Source organism: Myotis nattereri, assembly GCF_964212035.1.
Source record: "Myotis nattereri genome assembly, chromosome: 11".
Classification (NCBI taxonomy): Eukaryota; Metazoa; Chordata; class Mammalia; order Chiroptera; family Vespertilionidae; genus Myotis; species Myotis nattereri.
In genome coordinates, this window is record NC_138086.1 from 29,212,850 (window position 1) to 29,235,123 (window position 22,274).

At 42.2% G+C, this 22,274-nt stretch overlaps 1 protein-coding gene and 1 pseudogene across 2 annotated transcripts in view; one reads left to right on the forward strand and one right to left on the reverse strand.

Moving 5' to 3' along the window:
• KIAA1549 overlaps positions 1–22,274 on the reverse strand; it is a gene marked incomplete at its 5' end in the record, with an annotated part of 72,427 nt that overhangs the window by 44,789 nt on the left and 5,364 nt on the right. Inside the window, 8 exons of the mRNA XM_081102655.1 lie at positions 1,084–1,268; positions 5,094–5,271; positions 12,843–12,991; positions 14,406–14,465; positions 15,633–15,816; positions 18,298–18,428; positions 19,734–19,911; positions 20,947–21,035. Of these exons, the coding sequence (XP_080958781.1) occupies positions 1,084–1,268; positions 5,094–5,271; positions 12,843–12,991; positions 14,406–14,465; positions 15,633–15,816; positions 18,298–18,428; positions 19,734–19,911; positions 20,947–21,035 (1,154 nt within the window). The remainder of the gene's footprint in view (positions 1–1,083; positions 1,269–5,093; positions 5,272–12,842; positions 12,992–14,405; positions 14,466–15,632; positions 15,817–18,297; positions 18,429–19,733; positions 19,912–20,946; positions 21,036–22,274) is intronic.
• On the forward strand, positions 10,457–10,664 carry LOC308527498 (guanine nucleotide-binding protein G(I)/G(S)/G(O) subunit gamma-5-like; annotated as a pseudogene). The gene has a single exon. The product of its transcript is annotated as a guanine nucleotide-binding protein G(I)/G(S)/G(O) subunit gamma-5-like (transcript).

Here is a 22,274-nt window from a genome sequence, read left to right on the forward strand (position 1 = left end):
GCTTTTTCTTACCCAACTTTTAGAGCTGAGTGAGTCCTCTAACTTTTTGAGTAGAAGGTACACGTTAATAAATACATATGTTCATGACCACGCCCATTCCCTTAGCAATGGCTGATCTCACATGATGCTGAATGTCGGCAGGGAGTGAGTTCTCTCGTACGTGGCATGTTATTGCTCACACCAGGTGAATTAGATACCGACCAAGAGTCAATATCATTGCTCTGATACTTGCATGTGGCCATTAAATACTGCAGAAACTAGTGGAACATGTGAGAAGAGAATTGCTGCCACTATAAAAACGAAACTGAATGCTTTAGGAAGACGTGGACAACGAGCTGTTGTCAAATTAGAAGTCAATTCGAAAAGACGGCAGGGTGGGAAGAGGAAGGATTATAAAACCTGGAGAACTTGGCACTCAGGTTGCTTTGCTCTTCTCTAAAGAAACCCAAACTGGAAACTGCACTGATGGGCATTTATTATAAGAAAGACCACAGAGAATTCCTCTCAGTAGACAGATACTAATAAAAAAAGAAAAAGAAAAAAGAGGTATGTTGAAGGATGTCAATTAAATACCTATTCGTATATTTTAAGTTGAAATGTTTATGGCATGCATTACCATCCTTTAATGACTAAGTGCTCTCGATCAAGGTGGACAGGTGAGCTTGCAACAGGTGGATGGAAAATAAAGGAGCCATCCAGGGAAGTGGTGTATGGAAGAAACACACACACAGATGTGAGAAAAATCTCCCTTTGTCCCTATTCTCTGAAGACATCCAGGGTTAAAAGACATTAGAACTCATACCCAGAACAGATGAGATCTTCTAGCTGATGGTCTCAAAAACACCATCTCAGTGGAAGTCAGGGTTCTCGAAGGCATGGCTAAGCCTTTGCACAGCTTCGCCTTCCTGCAAACAGTTCATACTACAGAAGAACGAGGGCCTCAGCAAGCAGATGCGAAGGCAAAGGGACACCACCATTAACCCCAAAAGATGTCCCTAATGGCTCTCTTTCGGTATCGAGAGCCTGGGCTCCCCCATCCCTGCCTGCGAGACGCATGCACGCCCGCCGGGGATGTGCCCTCACCTTCTGGCGCTGCTGGATGCTGGCCACGGCGTCGGGCTGGAAGTCCAGCTTGTCTGTGCGGCAGAGTTTCCAGTAGAGGATGACGACGATCACCATGACCACCAGCACGGGGATGACCACGCCGACGATGACCCAGAGGTTGTTGCTCTGGGACTCCGGCGACGGCAGCTTCACCCTGTCCACGGCTGCGGACAAGGAAGGAAGGTCTCTCAGAGACACGCTCACTGGACAGCCCTTCGGGGCAGGGAGCGTGCCTTCTCCTAGGAGACACCTGGGAAGTTCCTGTCATTCCAACCCAAGGCAGCGGGTTAAAGGCTATGATCTCCTGAGGACAGGAAACGCGACCAGGTAAACAAGCACAACACAGACGGTTATGTGGTGGATGGGTTAGGGATCACGGTGAGAGATAGGATGTGCCTAAAGCAATATGGCTACTTCAGTGGCGAAGCTGGGTTAACGCCAGATCTCCTGACTCTCAGTTTATTCTACCAGCTCCCCCGCAATTCTCACCAGGATTGCTTCCATACCAAAACGTAGAAATCCTAAATACACGCTCCGAGCCCTGTCTTATCTCCTCACCTGTGTCTCTCCCTAAACCCTGGAAACATGGCTTTTAATCAAAACTGATTTACCCAAGGTACCAGCTGTCAATTTTAAAATCATATTTAATCACTTCCTTTCTCCTTCCCCAGGCATCTTGGCGGCTGCTCTTGGTTGGAGGCCACCCCACACCCAAAGCAGGAAGATGGTGGCCGCGAAGAAGACAAAAAGTCACTGGAGCCGATCGACTCTAGGTTCCAACACATTTTGAAAAGTGGCCAGTACGTGCTGGGGTACAAGCAGACTCTGAAAATGACCGGACAAGGCAAAGCAAAACTGGTCATCCTCGCCAGCGGCACCCAGCCTTCAGGGGATCCGAAATAGAGACTATGCCATGTTGGCCAGGACTGGGGTCCATCACCACAGTGGCAATAAGACCGGACTGGGCACAGCATGTGGAAAACACTAGAGCAATGATTCTCAACCTGTGGGTCGCGACCCCTTTGGGGGTCGAACGACCCTTTCACGGGGGTCGCCTAAGACCATCAGAAAACACATATGTAATTACATATTGTTTTTGTGATTAATCACTATGCTTTAATTATGTTCAATTTGTAACACTGAAAATACATCCTGCATATCAGATATTTGCATTACGATTCCTAACAGTAGCAAAATTACAGCTATGAAGTAGCAACAAAAATAATTTTATGGCTGGGGGTCACCACAACATGAGGAACTGTATTAAAGGGTCGCGGCATTAAGAAGGTTGAGAACCACGGCACTAGAGTGTGCAGCCTGGAGAGCATTGATCCGGGTGGTTCTGAAATCATTAGAAGCACGCCAGGACAGCCTGGAGAAAAGCAAGTTGTGCAAAACTGTTCTTTAATAAAACTGGCCAGAGCTTGTTTTTAAAATAATAATAACACTAAAGTAATATTAAGTCAAGCTTACTTGGAATCCACCACTCCCACCCTTCCTGCCACCCCCACCCCAGCCCCCCATCTTCCACGGCCTTAGACAATTATGGTTCAATTACTGCGTCCTTCTCAATTTCCTTTCCCAGTTCCTTCCCCTAACCCTGCCTCCCAGGACTGGGCCCTCCCTACTCATCCCTCAGAGGACTCAGCTTTCTTAGAGCTCAGGTTCCAGTCACCAGGCTCAGAAAACCAAAATACCCCTCCTCTGTGCCCAACCTCCTCATCCACTGGGGCTGACTCATAACCACCTCTCCAGGCTTCACCTTTGCCTTCTGTTCTGGTTGTGTCTATCTTGCAGGCAGGATCTTATTATTTCTTTTAAGACGTATTTTATTACATACATGTACCACGCTGATACATCAATATGGTCATGGCTCTAAGTCTCATCTTTTCAAATACATCTCAGTCATCATGGGCAGGGACCACACTTGGAGCTCTTTTGACATCCACTATAACACATGCCATGGGATCGAAAGGTTTCTGCTCAAGGGTGTAACAACACAAACAATTCTCCGTGCTGCTTTAAGTTTGGGTTGAGGCTCCGGAGAGAGGGAGGGAGGGAAGTGGGCTTCTACAGCAGCGGTCACCAACCTTTCGGACCTCACAGACCACCAGTGGTCCGCGAACCACCGGCTGGCAACCGCTGCTCTACAGCACATGCACTGAAGGAGGCCCGAGTTCCAGAGCAGAGCCTACGCAGGAAACAGTGATAAAAATCTGTACCTTTAAATTTGGCCTAAATATAGCTCATTTTGCATGAAAACAACAAACAATATAGAAGGAAGGACAGAATCACACTGAGAGGCTGGGACAACTAGATGTTCTTTTTAGTCCTAACCTAGTGAAACCCTGTGAGAGGCACAGTTGATCACAACGAGGCCCTGACCCAGGGCCCGCAGCTGCCTCGGGCTGGCCCTGGTGTTGGATAGGATTCCAATCCCAGGACTGTTACCCCTGTGGTTTTTGGCACGAAAAGGAGGAAAGAGAGGTGCAAAGAAAAACTATCACCACAGGTGGAAGTGAGCTGGAAAGTGCCCATACCCTACTGCAATTCATCTTTGAATTGCAGTAAATATTTTTATTGATTTTTGAGAGAGAGAGAGAGAGAGAGAGAGAGAGAGAGAGAGAGAGAGATTGATGTGAGAGCAAAACATCAACTGAGCCTACAACCCAGACATGTGCGCTGACTGGGAATCAAACCAGCAACCTTTTGGTACATGGATCGCCCATCCATGCACCAAACTGAGCCACAGCAGCCAGGACCAATTCATCTTTTTAAAAGGTGCAGTGTTTCTCTGGAGTGGGACACCGCTCTGACAACCAGGAATGTCATATATGAAAAAAAAAAATGTAAGTACGTGCTTTATTTTTTCTCACTGCTTTGAAATAGAACACACTAACATACAATTACATCTCAAATACACACACCACCAGTGGTTATTTGCCTTAAGTCTCCCATCATCTTATAAAATGGAGAAAGTGTGCCCATTAGCCCTCTTTCTGGGTAGTGTCCAGGGACAAGTATGGATTCCATGAAGAATCCTCTATTGCCGAAAATCATTTCAAAGCTGTCATTTTAAAAACTGCCTTTGTTACCTACGTATTTGCCCTACAGAGTTTTCCAATGTTCTCTGATGCTGAGTCCCTTCTAAACACTTACCTACCCTTTACTGTGGGAGCAACTATCACTGAGCTTTGAAAGGAATTGCTCTCAGGATCATAAAGGAAAAACAGTCACATTAAAATAGCACTCTGATTCATAAAGGTATATTTAGAGAGAAAAACACTCTTCCGTGCCACTCCTTTTCTTAATTTTAAATACCCCAAATCTGTGAGTTGGAAAAAAGTACTGAGAGCAGCCTTTGCCAGGGGACAGGGGCCTCGTATCTTCCAAAAATAATAAAGAAATATCAAAATAACCTCTTTCTAAATAGTGGAGCGGTGTGAGGCGAGGGTGGGAGGCAAACAGGATTGAAAAGGGTGAGGATCAAGGGCTTCTTTGTGTGGAAAGACCCAGAAGGAAGCCAATAAATGCAGAGGGCACCGCCCGGCTTCCTGTGTGACTCACTGTCCCCACCAACGTTCAAAATGACATGTAAGATTCTGGAATAAATACAGAGAAAACACGTTATTTTACCTAAGACAAATTTTTGAAATGAGAAATAGGACCAGAGTAGGGGAAAAAGTACTAAAGTAAACTTACGTTACTATAACTCACTAGTAGAATGCTATGAATACAAAATACCAGGTAGGAAAAAGGCAGTGAAGGCTATCACCACAAGCAATGGGAATAAAGGTCTTTTCAAATACATTCTAACAACTGACATCTTATGTAAGTGCCACTTAGTAATATGGGTGTAAGACATAGGTCTACTTCAGCCACCTAAGAATGCTTTAAACGCAGAGTTCACCGTCAGGAAGAGACTGGCCTTTGAGCCCATCTCAGCACAGCGCAGATGGCTACTCAGGGGCCAAGCCTCGGCCACTTACGTTGGGCAACAGCGCCTTGAATTCGGTAACCCAAGATAATGGCTGCTCTCTGGATGTCGATCTTGTTGATCAGGTCTGAAGACTTGACTGCACTGAGTCGTTCTCCGTCTTGATCCTCCACAAAGTAGATGAGCTGCACGGGGTCGTCATCTCCCTCCAGCCGCGACACATTGACCACCTGAAAGACAACGGGCACCATTGGCATTTGAGAAGTCATGTGTCCAGATGCCCTTTCTCTGGGCACTCAGCCTTGACTGTGTTATTCAGCATTTATTCATCCTCATCGTAAGCTCCTTGCATTATTTCGGGTTCCGGAATCCCTACCATGCTCTCTTTCTGGGAAGAGGGACCGTTAAGATGCAAAAATAGCAAAGGCGCTCTGTGCAGAATAGCAAAGGCGCTTCGGATTGCTCGAAGGCTTCTCTGAGACAAAAGGCCAGGAGGGTACACAGACCACAGGCTGCCAGTCCGGGAATCTACCAAGAAGCTCCAATGTGTCATGGGAGGATGCTCCTGTCCTCATAGCATCAACCACAGAGGAACTATTAGTGGTTCTATCTGATCGCTTCTTGAATCTGTTAGTATTTTCTCTCTGTTCTTCTGGGACAGGGCTTCTCAACCTCGGTACTATTGCCATTTTGGTCCAGGTAATTCTTAGATGTGAAGGTCTGTACTGAGCACTATAAGACGTTTAGATGCATCCCTTCTTTCTACTTGCCAGAAGCCAGAGGTAACAGCCACGCCCCACCCCCCACCCCCCCCTCACCAGTTGTGACAAGCAGAATGTCTCCAGGCAGTGCCGAAATGTGCCCTGGGAGGAGCAAAATCATCAACGTTTGAGAACCACTGCCCTTGGGATAAAAACTCTGATACATTCTTTAAGACCCCACCCTCAATAATGGACAGGTCATTCAGAGAATCAATAAGGAAACAGAAGATTTGAACACCATAGACCAAAGAAACCTAAGAGACATACACAGAAAATTACATCCAATGGCAGGATACACATTCTTCCCAAGGGCACACAGAACAGTTTCTAGGCTAGACCATATGCTAGGCCACAAAAATAGTCTCAACAAACTCAAGAAATTTTATCAAGTATCTTTACAGACCACAATAGTGAAACTAGAATCAATAATAAAAGGAAAGCTGGAAAATTCACAAATACGTGGAAATTAAACAACACACTCCTGAAACAACCAATGGACCAAAGAAAAGATCAAAAGAAAAATAAGAAATATCTTAAAACAAATGAAAGCAGAAACACAACATATCAAAACTTATGAGATGAAGCAAACAGTTATAATAATGTTTATAGCTATAAATGTATACACCATGAAAAAGAAATATCTCAAATAAGCAATCAATTTACAACTCAAGGAACTAGAGTATGAAGAAAAAACTAAGCCCAAAGTTAGCAGAAGGAAATAATAAATATTACAGCAGAAATAAATCAAATAGAGAACAGGAAAACAATAGAAGAGTTTAACAAAATGAGTTGGTTCTTTGAAAAGATAAACAAAATTAACAAACGTTTAGCTACACTAACCAAGAAAAAGTAAGAGTTCTCAAAAATTATAAATGACAGAGGAGGTATTACAACATATACCACAGAAATAGAAAGGATCAAAAGAGACTACTATAAATAATTATACACCAACAAATTGGACAATCTAGAAGAAACAGATTAATTCCTAGAACCATACAAACTACCAAAACTAAATCATGAAGAAACAGAATATCTGCACAGATCAATAACAAGTAAAGAGATAGAAGCAATAATAAAAAAATTCCCAACAGAGAAAAGCCCAGGACAAGATGGGTCTCACTGACAAATTATACCAAACATTTAAAAAGAGTTAACACTAATCCTTCTCAAAAATTTCCCAACAATTGAAGAGGCAGGGATGCTCCCAAACCTATTTTATGAAGCCAACATTATCCTGATACCAAAGTCAGGTAAGGACACTATCAGAAAAGTAAACTAAAGATCAATATATCCAATGAACATGCTAGGAGATGCAAAGTTCCTCAACAAAATACCAGCAAACCAAATTGAACAGCACATTAAAAGGATTATACACCATGATTAAGTGGGATTCATCCCTGAGATGGAAGGATGGGTCAACATTTGCAAATCAATAAGTGTAATACATCACATTAATATCTGAAAGACAAAAATCATAAAATTATTCAATAGAAGTAGAAAAAGCATTTGACAAAATTCAACATTCATTCATGATTAAAAAAAACTCTCAACAAACTGAGTATAGAAGGATCATACCTCAACATGGTAAAGGTCATATTTGCAAATCCATAGCTGATATCATACTCAATGATGAAAGGTTGAAACTTTTTCTCTAAGATCAGGAACAAGACAAGGATACCTACCTACTCTCACCACTCCTATTCAAGACACCACAGAAGTCCTAGCCACAGCAATCAGGCAAGAAAAACAAATACAAGGCATCCAAATCAGAATGGAAGACAAACAATTGTCTCTGCTTGCAGATGACATGATCTTACATATTTAAAAAACCCTAAAAACTCTACCAAAAAACTATTACAATTAACAAATGAATTTGTAAATTTTCAGGATACAAAATCAACACAATGAAATAAATCAGTTATATTTCTATAAACTCACAATGAACTATCTGAAAAAGAAATAAAGAAAATAGTGCCATTCACAATAGCATCAAAAATAAGAAAATACTTGGGAATAAATTTAGCCAAGCAAGAGAAAAATATGTACACTAAAGATTATAAAACATTGATGATTGAAGAAACCACAAATAAATAGAAAGATATTCCATGTTCACATATAAGAAGAATTAATATTGTTAAAATATTAATCCATATTACCCAAAGTAGAGATTCAATGCAATCCCTATCAAAATTCCAATGGCATTTTTTACAGAAATAGAGAAAATAATCCAAAACTTTATATGGAACCACAAAAGACCCTGCTGACAAAGGAGCCAAGAATACTCAATGGGAAAAGACAGTCTCTTTGATTAATAGTATTAGGAAAACCGGATATTCACATGCCAAAGAATAAAACTGGACCACTTATCTTATCACTCACAAAATTAGTTCTTAATGGAAAGACTTAAGTGTAATACCTGAAACCATGAAACACCTAGAAGGAATCAGTGAAAAAAGCTCCTTAACACTGGTCTTGGCAAAGATTTTTTAGATATGAGACCCAAAGCACAAGCAACAAAAGCAAAAATAAACAAGTGGAACTACATCAAACTAAAAAGTTTCTACACAGCAAAAGGAACAATCAACAAAAATGAAAAGGCAACCTATGGAATGTGAGAAATATTTGCAAATCATATATCTGATAAAGGTTTAATATCCAAAACATACAAGGAACTCATACATCTCAATAGCAAAAAAAAAAAAATTTTTTTTAAATAGACATTTTTCTACCGAAGACATACAAATGCCAACAGGCATATGAAAAGGTGCTCAACATCTTAGTCATCAGGAAAATGCAAATCAAAACCACCATGAGATATCACCTCATACCTGTTAGAATAGCTAATACCAAAAAGCAAGAGATAAGTGCTGGTAGGATGTTATAAAAAGGGAACCCTAGTGCACTGTTGGTGGGAATATAAACTGGTACAGCCATTATGGGAAATAGTATGGCAGTTCCTCCAAATTTTAAAAAATAGAACTACCCTATGATCCAGCAATTATACTTCTGGGTAAATATCCAAAGGAAATGAATTCACTGTGTTGAAGAGATATCTGCACCCTCTTACTCACTGCCGTATTATTCACAACAGCCAAGACATGGAAACAACGTAAGTGTGTATGTACGGGTGAACAAAGAAAATGTAGCATACATAAAAAATGGAATAATATTCACCCATAAACATAGCAGAAAATCCTGCCATTTATAACAACATGGATGGACCTTGATAGCATTAAGTGACTTAAGTCAAAGACACATACTGTATGATCTCATCTATATGTGGAATCTTAAAAAAAAAAAAAAAAGGCAACTCACAGAGTAGATTGGTGGCTTCTAGAAGCTGGGCTTGAGGGTAATGGGTACAGGTTGTCAAAGGGAACCAACTTCTAGTTTTATGTCTGGGGATCTAATATACAGCATGGAGAATGCAGTTAATGATACTATGCTGTATACTTAAGAGTTGCTAAGAGAATAGACCTTACATGTTCTTACCACACACACATACACAAAAGTAACTGTGAGCAATGGGAGTATTAACTAACTAACCTTACTGCGGTAATCATTTCACAATACGTACTTATGTCACATCATTACACTGCACCCCTTAAACTTACACAATGTCCTACGTCAATTGTATCTCAATCAAGCTGGAAAAAAGTTCTCATAAATACATAATTTGCCGGATTAAATAGTACTTTGATTTGTTCCAAAATCTGTATCTCTCTGGTGTTCAGGGTAGTTCTTTACATTAGCACTTCAGAAATTGGTACATTTGATAGGTCACAGTTTCACATAAATAGAGTTTTCTATTCTGTGCTATTTCTCTTATTAATATGCAACAATTCTATTGCACATTCAGACTCCAGCAGGACGCTGACTGGTGTTCTGAGTAAGTGATCCACCGTGACTCCGAGCCCTCTAGTTCAGACACGCAATTAGAACCTTTCGTCTCTGCACCTGCTACTGGCAAAAGAGCTGCCACTTTTCTAGCCATGTGTGCAGGGCTGTAACACTGCCTTGCACTCCAGACACGGCTGCTGGACTCCCTCACCACTGGAAACTTCTGGCCAATCAACAACTTCATGATTTCACTGCGAACACCTTCTTATATAAAGATCCTTAACAACACGGGTCCAAACCCTCATCCCTGGAGAAACCGTTCTTTATGCCTCTCCATCCTGAGATGTGCTCATCAGTCCTGCCCTCTGTTTGGTGTTTCTAGGCCAGTTCCCTGACCACTTCTGTTCCCTAATCACCTACTCCTGTCTCTGAGTGGTATTAATTTTTTATTAGCCTTCAGGATGACTATTAACAAAGGGCTACTAAAAAGCAAGTCTACTGGGGAGAGGGAGTGGTTGGGGGAGGTGTCAATCGGGGAAAAAGGAGACATATGTAATACTTTAACCAATAAAAATTAAAAAAAAATAATAAAAAGCAAGTCAATCACAGTCAGTAAAAGCTCATTCCAGCATCTTTTTGGGTGACCTCTTATCAGACTCCTAGCGGGAATCCATGCAACCACGGTGTGACAGAGTCATCATTTTGGGCAACATTTTCAATTTCATTTTTAAAATTATTTTCTGCTGCCCCGCCATCTGGCCCCCGCAGACCTGCAACCCGCTACCGACCAATCTGCCCGGCGCTCGCATGCACCATGTCTGGTTCCTCCAGTGTCACCGCTATGAAGAAAGTGGTTCAGCAGCTCCGGCTGGAGGCTGGAGGCTGGGCTCAACCGCATGAAGGTTTCCCAGGCAGCTGCAGATCTGAAACAATTCTGTCTGCAGAATGCTGACCTCCTGCTGACTGGAGTATCTTCAAGTACCAATCCCTTCAGACCCCAGAAAGCTTGTTCCTTCTTGTAGTAAAATGAATTTTGAAGGCATTCTAAACCACTTTTCTTGAACTGGTGAGTAGTCAGAGAGCTAAACCTGAAGCCTGTATAAAAAGCTTACCCTATAACATGTTTCATACTACACAAACTTCTGCTTTTGTTAGTCCTTAACATCTACCTCTCTGAATTTTCATGAATTTCTATTTCACAAGAATGATTATTTTATATACACTGGCAGCAGCATACAAATAAAATACTTAGTATAAAAAATTATTTTCTGATTAAAATCACATGTTCACTATAGAAATTACATGTTCATTGGAGAAATTTCGAAAAGCACGAAGGAAAATATATAATGAATAAAATGAAAATCACCTCAAATTCAACCAAAGAAAATCACTGTAAATATTTTGGCATATTTCCTTCCATTAATTTTTTCATGGATTTTACGTTAACATTTGGATTAAACTGCATACATTCTTTTACAGCCTCTCTTTAAGATTTTTCTATATTGCTCACTAATTTAAAAAAAATGACAATGGCTGCACTATATTCCAACATATAAAAGGTCACGACAACTTATTTACCCATTCCCCAGATGCTGGACATTTAGATTGTTTTAATACTTTCACTTTTACAAACATGTCTGAAGGGTCCTGTGCTCTGCACTTAAGTCCTTGTCTCAAATGCAGATGAGAAGCAGGGCACGGTTTCTAAGCAACCCATCAGATGGCACCGTTACCATGGGGTAGTTTGGTTAATATTCACAAATCCAATATTCCTTATGGAGCCTTCCAATCTAATGTAGCACCTCATCATGTCATCTGATGGTGCTTTATAACTGCATTATGTGCATTTATTAACCTCTACCCAGACCTTGAGTTCTGTGAAGCCAAGGCTACTAAATAAGGCCAACCTTTTATAATTTATTTTCATTTTTATTTATTTTATATTCATATATATTTGTTTTATAGTTATATTAATTACCATAATATTACTCTCAATTTTTATTAGTTTTTAAGTTCCTCTGTATTCTTGTTTTTTTTAATCCTCACCCAAGGATATTTTTCCATTTTTTTTTTTAATACATCCCTATTTATTTCAGAGAGGAAGGGAGAGGCAGAGAGAGATAGAAACATCAATGATGAGAGGGAATCATTGATTGGCTACCCCCTGCATGTTGGTCCGAGCCCACAATGCAGGCATGTGCCCTTGACCGGAATCAAACCGGGGACCCTTAGGTCCGCAAGCCGACGCTCTATCCACTGAGCCAAACCGACTAGGGCAAGTTCCTCTGTATTCTATTGCATCCAGCAAAGGAACTATTTTAGAAACCTAACCACCACCTCTGTGGGAGGGGAAATAAAGAGCAATGCTTACAGGGGAAAACCTGGTGAAAGAGTTGGGGGCAATGGTGCTAGCTCTAGGCCAACAATCCCCCACCAACACAAGCATCAGTTCTCCATTCTTCTCTCTAATGCTCCTAAACCGTCAACCTCCCCACCCCGACATGTCTGGGTCCCACCCTGGTTTCCTGTCTGGAATGCCACAGTTCTAAATATCCCATTTTCCTAGCTCTACAAGCAGCAGTTGGTAAAGGAAAAATCCAAAATAACATTAATGCACATTGAGATGGAATATACCTCAGCCCCAACCTCCAACTCACTGTGAGCCTGTGCACTTTAAAATGGGTCACTTTTTGACTCAAATGAATCTGTCATTTGTAACCTCTCTGCCAAGTTACAGGGTAAAGAACATTTGAGCAATGTGAGACAACCGGGGGAGGGGGGGGCAGAAGGAGGAGCTAGAATAGAGGGCAGAACATTTTCCTCTTTCCGATCCCTTATGGCCTGTTCCCGATGAATGGTTCTCTCTACGATGCTATGAGTAACATTACCATTCTACAACTGATTACATTCTGGGTATTAAAAAATTACTTTTTGAAAAATAAGGTCGTCTGATGGCATGACAATCCACTAACACAATTCTTCCACTGTGCTCCCCATAACGTCCATTCCTGTACCGACCACTTACTGAGGGCTCAGGAAATATTTGTCTAAGACTCTAGTTGAACTGAAATGCTACCCCATTCAGGTGCCACCTTACTATAGCAATCCACCTCAGTCAGAATTTTCTCCTTTGCATGAAAACACGGGACAGTGTTAGCCTGCTCTCTCTCCTCCCCTCCTCCTCTGGCCTCCCTGGGTACCTGCACCACGCTGTTCCCGGCAGCCACGGTGGCCCGTCTCCACATCCGCCTCCGGGTGGAAACCTCGCTCAGCAGCTGGGCCAGTTTGCGCTCCATCTCAGCTTGAAACACTTCATTCTGGAGCTGCTTCTCAACGACGCCCAGGAGCACTACATTTAAATGGAAACACACAGGCCCCTCAGTGAGTTAGCGGGGGCAGAAAAAACGGGTGAGTGTATAAGAGAAAGTAGCATAGGGTTACTGTAGAATGCCAATCCCTAGAGCAGCGATTTTCAACCTTTTTCATCTCATGGCACACATAAACTAATTACTAAAATTCTGCAATATGGCAATCTGAAAAAATAATTAGTATAATTTTGATTCATTCACACCGGATGGCTATTGTTGTGTTGGCTGCTGTCAGTTTTTTACTTGACAATTTAAGGGAAAAGAGGTCAGTGCCCCTAACTAAATAGCATGGGTGCTGCAGGTTTTAAAAATTCTTGCGACGCCCAGGTTGAAAATCGCTGCCCTAGAGAGGAGACATTAAAAAGGGGGAAAACGAGGGAGAATCCCGGAAGTGCTGCCCACGAGTCTTGTCTACAGTTCCCAGCTCCACGTGCTACAAGGGCTGGTGGCCAGAAGTCCCAGAAACTCAGCAATGCACAGGGGCTCGGCGGCTAAGAGGGCCTGCCCAAGATCAAACATTTTGCACTTATTTTCAAGATTTCTGGAAATGGTTTAAGTTCGTATCTTGTCTCATAAATTGACTCAAGATAAGGTGCCTGTCTTCAGACATCTGCTGTAAACAAGATTATCTAAGCAGACAATCTGCCAGATTTTCTGTTCAGCCAGCACTGGCTCAAATCCCCTGAGACAGGACCAGGGGCAAGTCACTGAACCGCTAGGAAAACTATCTGGAAAATGAGGCCACGGTACCAGGCAGAGGTGGGGCCTTTCCATGGAATGTTGTATGTGAAGCAAGAAGGACTAGCAGGTACGGGAACGCAAAATGGTGACTGTCACCACCTATGTGCTTCCTCCCATGACTAGCTCCTCACAGTGCTGCTCACACACCGGGCACCAATGAGCAGCTTACTACCTCTTACACTTTCGTATAACCAGGTGAGGAAGTCTCATTTGGCAATGCCATAGCTGTAAATATCTGACCCAGGTCTCCAAGACTTTTAAAAAGGCTTCTTATTTGCTCACCAAGTTACCTTCCTTGTCCTTATAAAACCAAACAAATAAGACTTTTAGAGAAAGAAAGAAAAAAACAAAAAAGATCCTTGCTTCAGAACCTCATCCTATTCTGGGTCAGAATACTGTCAATTCCGGTTAGACTGCCCTGGACTTGATATATGAATTTTAGAGGGAGTCAACCCTTTTTGGGCCATAACTCAGTGGGACACGTTCCACAGTCAAATCTGAATCCCTTTCTCATTCATTCTTTGCCAAGAATTTAAGGTACACTTTGCCCTGAATTTAGGACTGAGAAACAGGAAAGGCAGTATCATTCTTAATATCCCTGCACAGACTTCTTCTTATTACAGTTCCCAAAATATGGTGTCACATTACACATACCTGTTCTTACCCACGAGGACTTCAACAACTGAGACAGGTTGAGCTGCGGGTACTGGAAGGCTATAAAAAGGAAAGGGTTAGGGAAGGAGACCAATCTGTAAAAAACATGCTTGCCACAGTCAGAAAGGAAACACCGGGTAAGTCACAAGGGACTGCCTTTCCTATGTGATTGAGCACTAAATATGGAAGAAGAAAATGCCCGACTGATGTGAAGGTGTGGACAGTGAGCAGTCTCGGAGCACATTAGTTTCACCGGGAAAGAGGGACAAAATGAAATGAAGGGCTTGCTCCAGTGACATCGTGGGACACCGCGTCCCAGGATCACCCGCACCATCCCCTTGAAAAGCCATTGCTCCAGAGCAGTGAGTTTTCACACTGTGTTCCTCAGGGCCCTGGGTTCCCCAGCAGTGACTCCGGGCCAAGCAACCCTTGTCTGGCTTGCGTGGGACAGGCCTGGCGTCCACCTATCATCCAGCGTATCATTTTACCCCCATCGTCACACACACACAGCTGAAAGTTGCTCGATGTAAATAACGACTATGTCCCTGTCTACTGCTTCACTTGACAAGTTATCCTTTCGCATTTAATTAACAGTACACCAAATACAGGAAGAATCACTAGACCATTTGGCTGGTCCATTTTGATTTTTTTTTTTTTTTTTTTTGGCCTGACTTCAACTCTGGAATCTACTGCTTTTTTTGTTTTGGAAGTAAATGTCTCTTCCACTCCCAACCCCCTCCATTTGCACTGTGAATCTAATTGCCAAGAAGAAAAGTTTTGTTTTGTTTGTTTAAGTCTCACTCTTTTGGGGGTCTAGATTTATGGGCTTTGACAAATGCAGAGAGTCATGTAACCACCACCACAATAAAGATGTAGAACAATCTCATCGCCCTCCCCCCCAAATTGCCTCCTGCTACCCTTTTTGTGATCTAGCTTTCCTCCCACCCTCATCCCTGGCAACCAGAGATCTGTTCTCCACCCTCTTTTCACCTTTTGCAGAACTGGCCTAATCTTTAATAGCACCCCATTCCTCTCAACAGAGAAAAAAAAACGAGGCCCAGGGTGAGGAGGGCCCTGGAGGCCCACCCTGGCTTGATTCTGAGACGTTCCAAAGGTATCTGGTTTATATTCTGGATTTCGGCTAAACATTTCATTTGAGAAAAAGCGGGCCACCAACCAAAGGCTCGCAGCAGCATTCCCAGCGCCGGCCAGGAGAGCAATACTCACGTTCGGCGATCTGGAGCACCGGGTACCCCAGATAGAAACTGAACTCCACCACACTCAGGTTCCTGAGCAGCTCGCTCACTTGCGTCCCATTCCAGAACCCCTGCGTGCCTTTAACAGCAAAGACGATGTTCACGGGGCCCCGGCGAGGCGCCACCCTGGGAGAGCCCACAGTGATATTCAAGATCTGAAAGAAGGAAGTCAAAAGCAGTTTCTATAATAAATGAAAACAGACCGCTGAAAGCTTGACTATAATTTCTCTCGTCGATTTTTTTCTCCCCAAAAAGAGGGAACATTTTTGGCCCTAGCCATGTGGCTCAGTTGGTTGGAGCATTGTCCTGTACACCAAAAGGTTGCAGGTTCAATTCCTGGTCGAGGCACACATACCTAACCTAGGCTGTGGGTTCAATCCCCAGTAGGGGGCGTGTACAGGAGGCAACTGAGTGATGTTTCTCTCTCACCTCTCTCATCCATCCATCTCACTCTCTCTCTCTCATCCATCCATCTCTCTCTCTCTCTCTCTCTCTCTCTCTCTCTCTCTCTCTCATCCATCTCTCTCTCTCTCTCTCTCTCTCTCTCATCCATTCATCTCTCTCTCTCTCTCATCCATCCATCTCCCTCTCCCCCTCTCTCTCTCTCTCTCTCTCTCTCTCTCTCTCTCTCTCTCTCTCCCCCCCCCCTCCACCCCCGCCCAAATCAATAAACATATCCTTGGATGAGCGTTTAAAAAAAAAGAGGGAACATTTTTAAAGGAAGAGTAACGGGTTTCAATGTCCTGGTTCCCTTTTGCAATACTTTAAATCCTCAGGATAGTGAAAATGTTTTTTACATTAAGTGATGAACTGAGCACATGTATGTATAGTCCCTTCCTCTCCCCCTCCCATCCTAGAGCCCACAGAAAGAACAGTAAAGCTGAACAAAGAAGTGTAAGTCCATAACGGCACTGAGAATGGAAGAAAACCTGAGATTCTGTCAAATTTCTGGAAAATGGAGAGGATGGGATCATGCTGATATAAACCAGAACGGAGTGACCAAGACCCAGAACACACACAGGCTCAGGCTCCACAGTTGGGATCCAGAAGAACCCAGAGTCTGCTGCCATAATTAATTAAAGGCTGTGTGCCCAGGAGCCCAGTCCATTTCCTCCCTCCTCTTTCCTTTCTAATAGCCACACCCAGGACAACACAGAGATGCTAATAGCAGCCACTTCTCCACCAAAATAGCTCAAAGCACTGCTCCCTAAGGACAATGAGCTCCCTGCCTGAGAAGACCGAGAGATTTTACCCAGGGCAGAACCCTAAGCAAGGGTCAGTAGTGTTCACAAGAGACAAAGAAGGAGAGACAATGAAAGAAAAAGCAGCTCTGCCTTGAAAAATACAAACACACTCCATCCCCCGCACAACTTCCTTTTCTTGCACTGGTGGCAGGGGTCCCAGTCTGCTGTCTCTGATCACTCATGGCCCCAGAGAGAAGCCCACCACCAACAGAGTCTGCCCAGTGCCCAGTGTTCCACTGAATCTCCCATCAGGACACAAGGGTGACAGAGAAACAGACCCAACAGCGGAAGGGGAAAGCCAAATGAGCTGCCAAAATTAACCACCTGCTCCTTCATTCCAACACCAACCAACCAATGGTCTCCAGGCATTTACAGAAAACCGATAGCACGAAAGCAAAGAGCCAAGATTGACACAGTACAATGGCTGCAAAGAAAATAAAGATAACCCAGCAAACAGAAGACAACTTTATTTTAAAAATATATTTGTACTGATTTCAGAGAGGAAGAAGGAGAGAGGGAGAGAAGGAGGGGGAGAGAGAGAAACATCAATGATGAGAGAGAATAATAAATCGGATCGAGCCCACAACCCAGGCATGTGCCCTGACCGGGAATGGAACCCAAAGACAACTTTTAAAAAACACTAATGTTCTCAGAGAATTTCAAGGTGACATTATATCCTCATATGAGAGAATCCTGAATCACTGCAGGAAAGGCTGAAATAAAAAAATTTTATGAAGGAGCAGAGAACAATGAAAAAGTGATGGCTCAAAGAAAATTCAATAGAGAGATTGAGTAACATAATAAACACAATTGAAGAGTAAATGAGTGACCTGGAGGACAAAGTTTAGAAAATCTATAAAAATAGGGAATTATAAAAGAGATTAAAAATATAAGAGGTATGAAAAGTGAACCCAGGAGCACCAAAATCTATTTAATACGAATTCCAGAAAGAGAACACAAAGAAGATGGAGGAAAAAAATCAAAGAAATATAAAAATATCAGCAGTTTTCATATAATACACACAACGCCTGTTCTTTGATCAGTAGCTAGCCTCTCTGTTTTTAAGGGAAGCACTGCCTTCCTGGTATGCCACAATAGGGAACAACAGTTTATTTAGGCATTACCCCCACTGGATATGCTACAGGTTGATATGGTTCCTTTTTAAAACATTCTTGAATCTCCTGAATATACTCATCTCTCCTCAGCTCACCAGATCTGAGCTCCCTGGTTATGCTACTCCAATTCCAAGAAAAGAGATCAACCCAGATCCACGTGAATGGAATTCCCTCCACTGGAGCGAATTAACAAGGGTTAAGTGCAGCTCCAACGAAACATAAAACTAGCCCCTTTAAAGGCTAAAGCACCTTGTTCTGCATCCAGTGCTGTTCTCACCTGCACCGTGAGGTTATACGTGCCCTGGTGGTGTTTCCTCACTTCGGAGAGCGCTATCATCAGGCCTTTCTCAATGCGCTGGGTGAAGTTACAGAAGCCAGTATCCACGCTCGGAGGCACAAACTGAAGGACTGAAAGAAATCACAGGCCCATGAACGAGGCATTTCTTTAGTATCAAGGAGTAAGGAGAGGGAGAAATAGTATCTAAATCAACTAATTCATCCATAAACAGGGTTAAGTTCTACTATGTGTTATTTTTTATGTATATGTCATGGAACTGCAGAAAGCCATCTCTGCTACAAACAAAAATATGCAATGTGAAGGTGACGTTATCATTTTTAAATGAGAAAATACTTAACAACTGACTGAAACATTTCAAAATATATATGAATTAGAGATGAATTCTTAAGTATTTATGGGAAAATGACATGATATCTGGAATTGCTTTAAAACACTCTACCTTCCTCAAAAAAATGTATGGGAGATAGATGAAACAAAATTGGGAAAATGTTGATAATTTCTTAAGCTTAGTGATGATCATATGTGGGCTTAATATGTTATTCTATTTTTTGTATGTTTGAAAAATGTCCATAATAAAAAGTTAGACATGATAGTAAAGAATTACTGTGAACTTTGGGGAGTGTGATAATGATATTGACAGATATATGTATATGATGTATATATGTATATATGGATGCATGTATGTGTGTGTATGTACATGTATTTAGGTATATATGTTTAATAATCCTTCTCTTTTCGAGACATGGGCTGAAAGATTTATGAATGAGATGATATGATGTCATAATAAAATAATGTGAGATAGTCTCAAGACTGATCCATGTTGTCACAAATGGCAGTATTTCAGAAATAAGTCAGACAGAAAAAGTCAAGAACCATGATTTCACTCATATGGATATAAAACTGAAAGCAACAAATCAACAAACAAGAAGAACAGATAAACAAAATTTATAGACACAGACAACAGCATGGCAGTTACCAGAGGGAAAGGGGGTTGGAGAGTAGCAAAGGATAAAGGGGTAATGGATGGAGATTTGATTTTGGGTGGTAGGCACACAATGCAATATATAGATAATATATCACAGAATTGTACATTCGAAACTTATAATTTTATTAGCAAATGTCGCCCCAATAAATTTAATGAAAAAACAAACAAAATAATGTGAGAGGAGGGGATGTAAATGGGAGGGTGGATGTAACAAGGAGTTGAAAATTGTTGAAACCGTATGAGAGGTGCAAGGGGTTCATTAAACTAGTCTGTGTACTTTTGTATATGCTAGAAATTTTCCGTAATAATAGTTTTGAAAATTTAAATAAATTTTTTAAAATCTTCCCCAAATTAAAAAAAAAAAAAAAAACTTCTAAAAAAAAGTGCAATTCTATTTACAAGTCAAAACAATTATGGACAGTGTGCTCACCCGTTTGAACTTGGAACCTGGACTCCGGCACAAGGAAGGAAGGTTTCACAGCCAGGATTAGAGGAGTTTGGTCACGTACAAGTTTACTGTTTATAAGCACATTTATGACTGATATTGCCGTGTAAACGAAAGGACCAGATGTTACCAGAAAAGTGAAGTCAGCGAACAGTTCATAAACCTATGAAAATAAAGAAAACAAAAGATAATAATTATCAAATTATCTAACCAAATTACCATCAACCACATGTACAGGAAATTGTACTGAACAGAAAAAATAATAAAGTAATGTAAAAAAATAAATAGCTGGTTTTAAACCAAGGGCTAGTGCTTCACAGACATTCAAAATTTTATTTTAGTAATTACCTTTGCACATCTGCTATCCTTCTCAAAAATAGCACAGAATTACAAGAGCAAGGACAACGAGAAAGAATAGCCAGCAATATGAACTGAATAAGGAGTTATGGAGAATTCAAAGTGTTTGCTGTGTTTAACCCACATATAAAGAAATAGTTATCCTATTGAGCAGTGTTGTCCAAAAGAAATATGTGAGCCCCATATGCAATTGTAAAGCTTCTAGGAGCCACATTAAAAAAACATAGAAAGAGGTGAAATTAATTTTAAAGACATTTTACTTAACCCAAGACATCTGACATATCGTTTCAATGTAAATTATTAGTGAGATATTTTACGTTCCTTTTTTCACTAAGTCTTTAAAATCCCATGGTATTTGGCACTGACAGTCCACTTCAATTCAGACAGCTCCATTTCATTTGCTCAGTAGCCACATGTGGCTCGTGGCTCCCACTGGGAAGGTGAGGGGTCTCAGTGTGGCATCAGAGCTCAAGAGGGGAGAGGAGGCATTAGCACAGTACCCACCATAAGACATCTGGCAATTTACCTCTGTCTCACTGAATGTACAGAAACATGGATAGGCACTCTCTCTAAAATCTAATTTAAACTCTACTCCCAGTCCTTTCATGTAAATCAAGAGAAGCACAATCGTTAGGGTCATCACCCCAAACTCTGGTCTTGGAGCCCCTTTGTTCCAACTCTGCCAATACAACCCTCTAATTGGGCCAGGATTAGTCCATTAGAGGGTTACTTTGGCAGAGTTGGGGAAGGGAGGGAAGAGCGGAAAGAGAACGTTCCACGACCACTGTAACGCCGCCTTCACCTGGGCTCCGGCGTCAGCCTCTCCGCCGCAGGGACTCACCTTGAGCTCCACGGCGCGGTTGAAGTGAATCCTCAGCACCTCCTTGATGGACGTAATGATGTACTCCTGCACGGCTCTTCTGGCCAGCACTGCAGAGCGAAGCCAACACCCACACCAGGTTAGTGTCATCCCCCTGCTGGGCCCCAGGCAGAGCCAGTGCTGTGCCAAAGCGTGGTAGTGGCTCCAAAAGTCGTTTTGTAAATAAGGCCCCGACGAGGAAAGAACATAGTGGACCTTGAAGGCACCACCAGGTCACCAGGTCAACCATGCACAGCATCAGCTCGACATGCTAAGAAAACCCTCCACTCCTTGCCTCCGTGGGTGAGACCAGGAATCAGACTCTGTGGCCCAGCCGGGGGCAGAGAGCATGGAGATCTCATGTTCAACAAGAGTCGAGTTCCTTCAGCATCTCATAAACGTCCTAACAAAACGACGTTATTCGAGGTGCTGTTATATTACTCTGAATAGTCCCCATGACCCACCACCATATCCTCCATCTTCTCAAATTAATCAGAGTAAGATCTAAAACTGCAACATTGGGATATGAGTGCAATAATCTTTGGGAAAAAGGATTATCAACCAAGACCTTAGGGTGTCTCCAAATTCCTCAGAGCCATTAGAGATGAGAAAGAGCTCCCGAGGAGGCCTGGGGTGGGCCACCCCTGGGTGAGAAGGGCAGCCTCACCCCAGACTGGATACGTGTGGTCAGTGTCTTCCTACGAGTCCATCGTGAACCCATGGAGATTACTCTTACTTTTATTACAGAGGATTCTCTAACAAGAACCCTTCCAGAGGACAAAGAATCACCTCAACCCTCTTTCTCTGATACATAATTACAAGAAAACAAACAAAAAACCCAGGTTCAAATCTAAATGAAGATCCTAAATGAGAGGACACTTTCTGTGAGTTACAATTATCACTGAGAGCGAAAGATGGCACTCATCTCCACTTAAAAAATACCACGTAACAGAGTGGACACTTCTGCACAACTCTGCACATTTACTACAACGGTTCAAGTGTACATTTACAGTGCGTGAATTTTACACTATTAAAAATACATGCATCCCTGCCCAGCCTGTGTGGTGCAGTGGTTGAGGGTCGACCTATAAACCAGGAGGTCACACTTTGATTCCTGGTCAGGGCACATGCCCAGGTTGCAGGCTCAATCTCCTGTAGGGGGCGTGCAGGAGGCAGCTGATCAATGATTCTCTCATCATTGATGTTTCTCTCTCTCCCTCTCCCCCTCCTCTCTTTGAAGTCAATAAAAACTTTTCTTAAAAAAAAAATAAATGGATCCCTAACAAAGGACATCAAACTCATTAAATGTA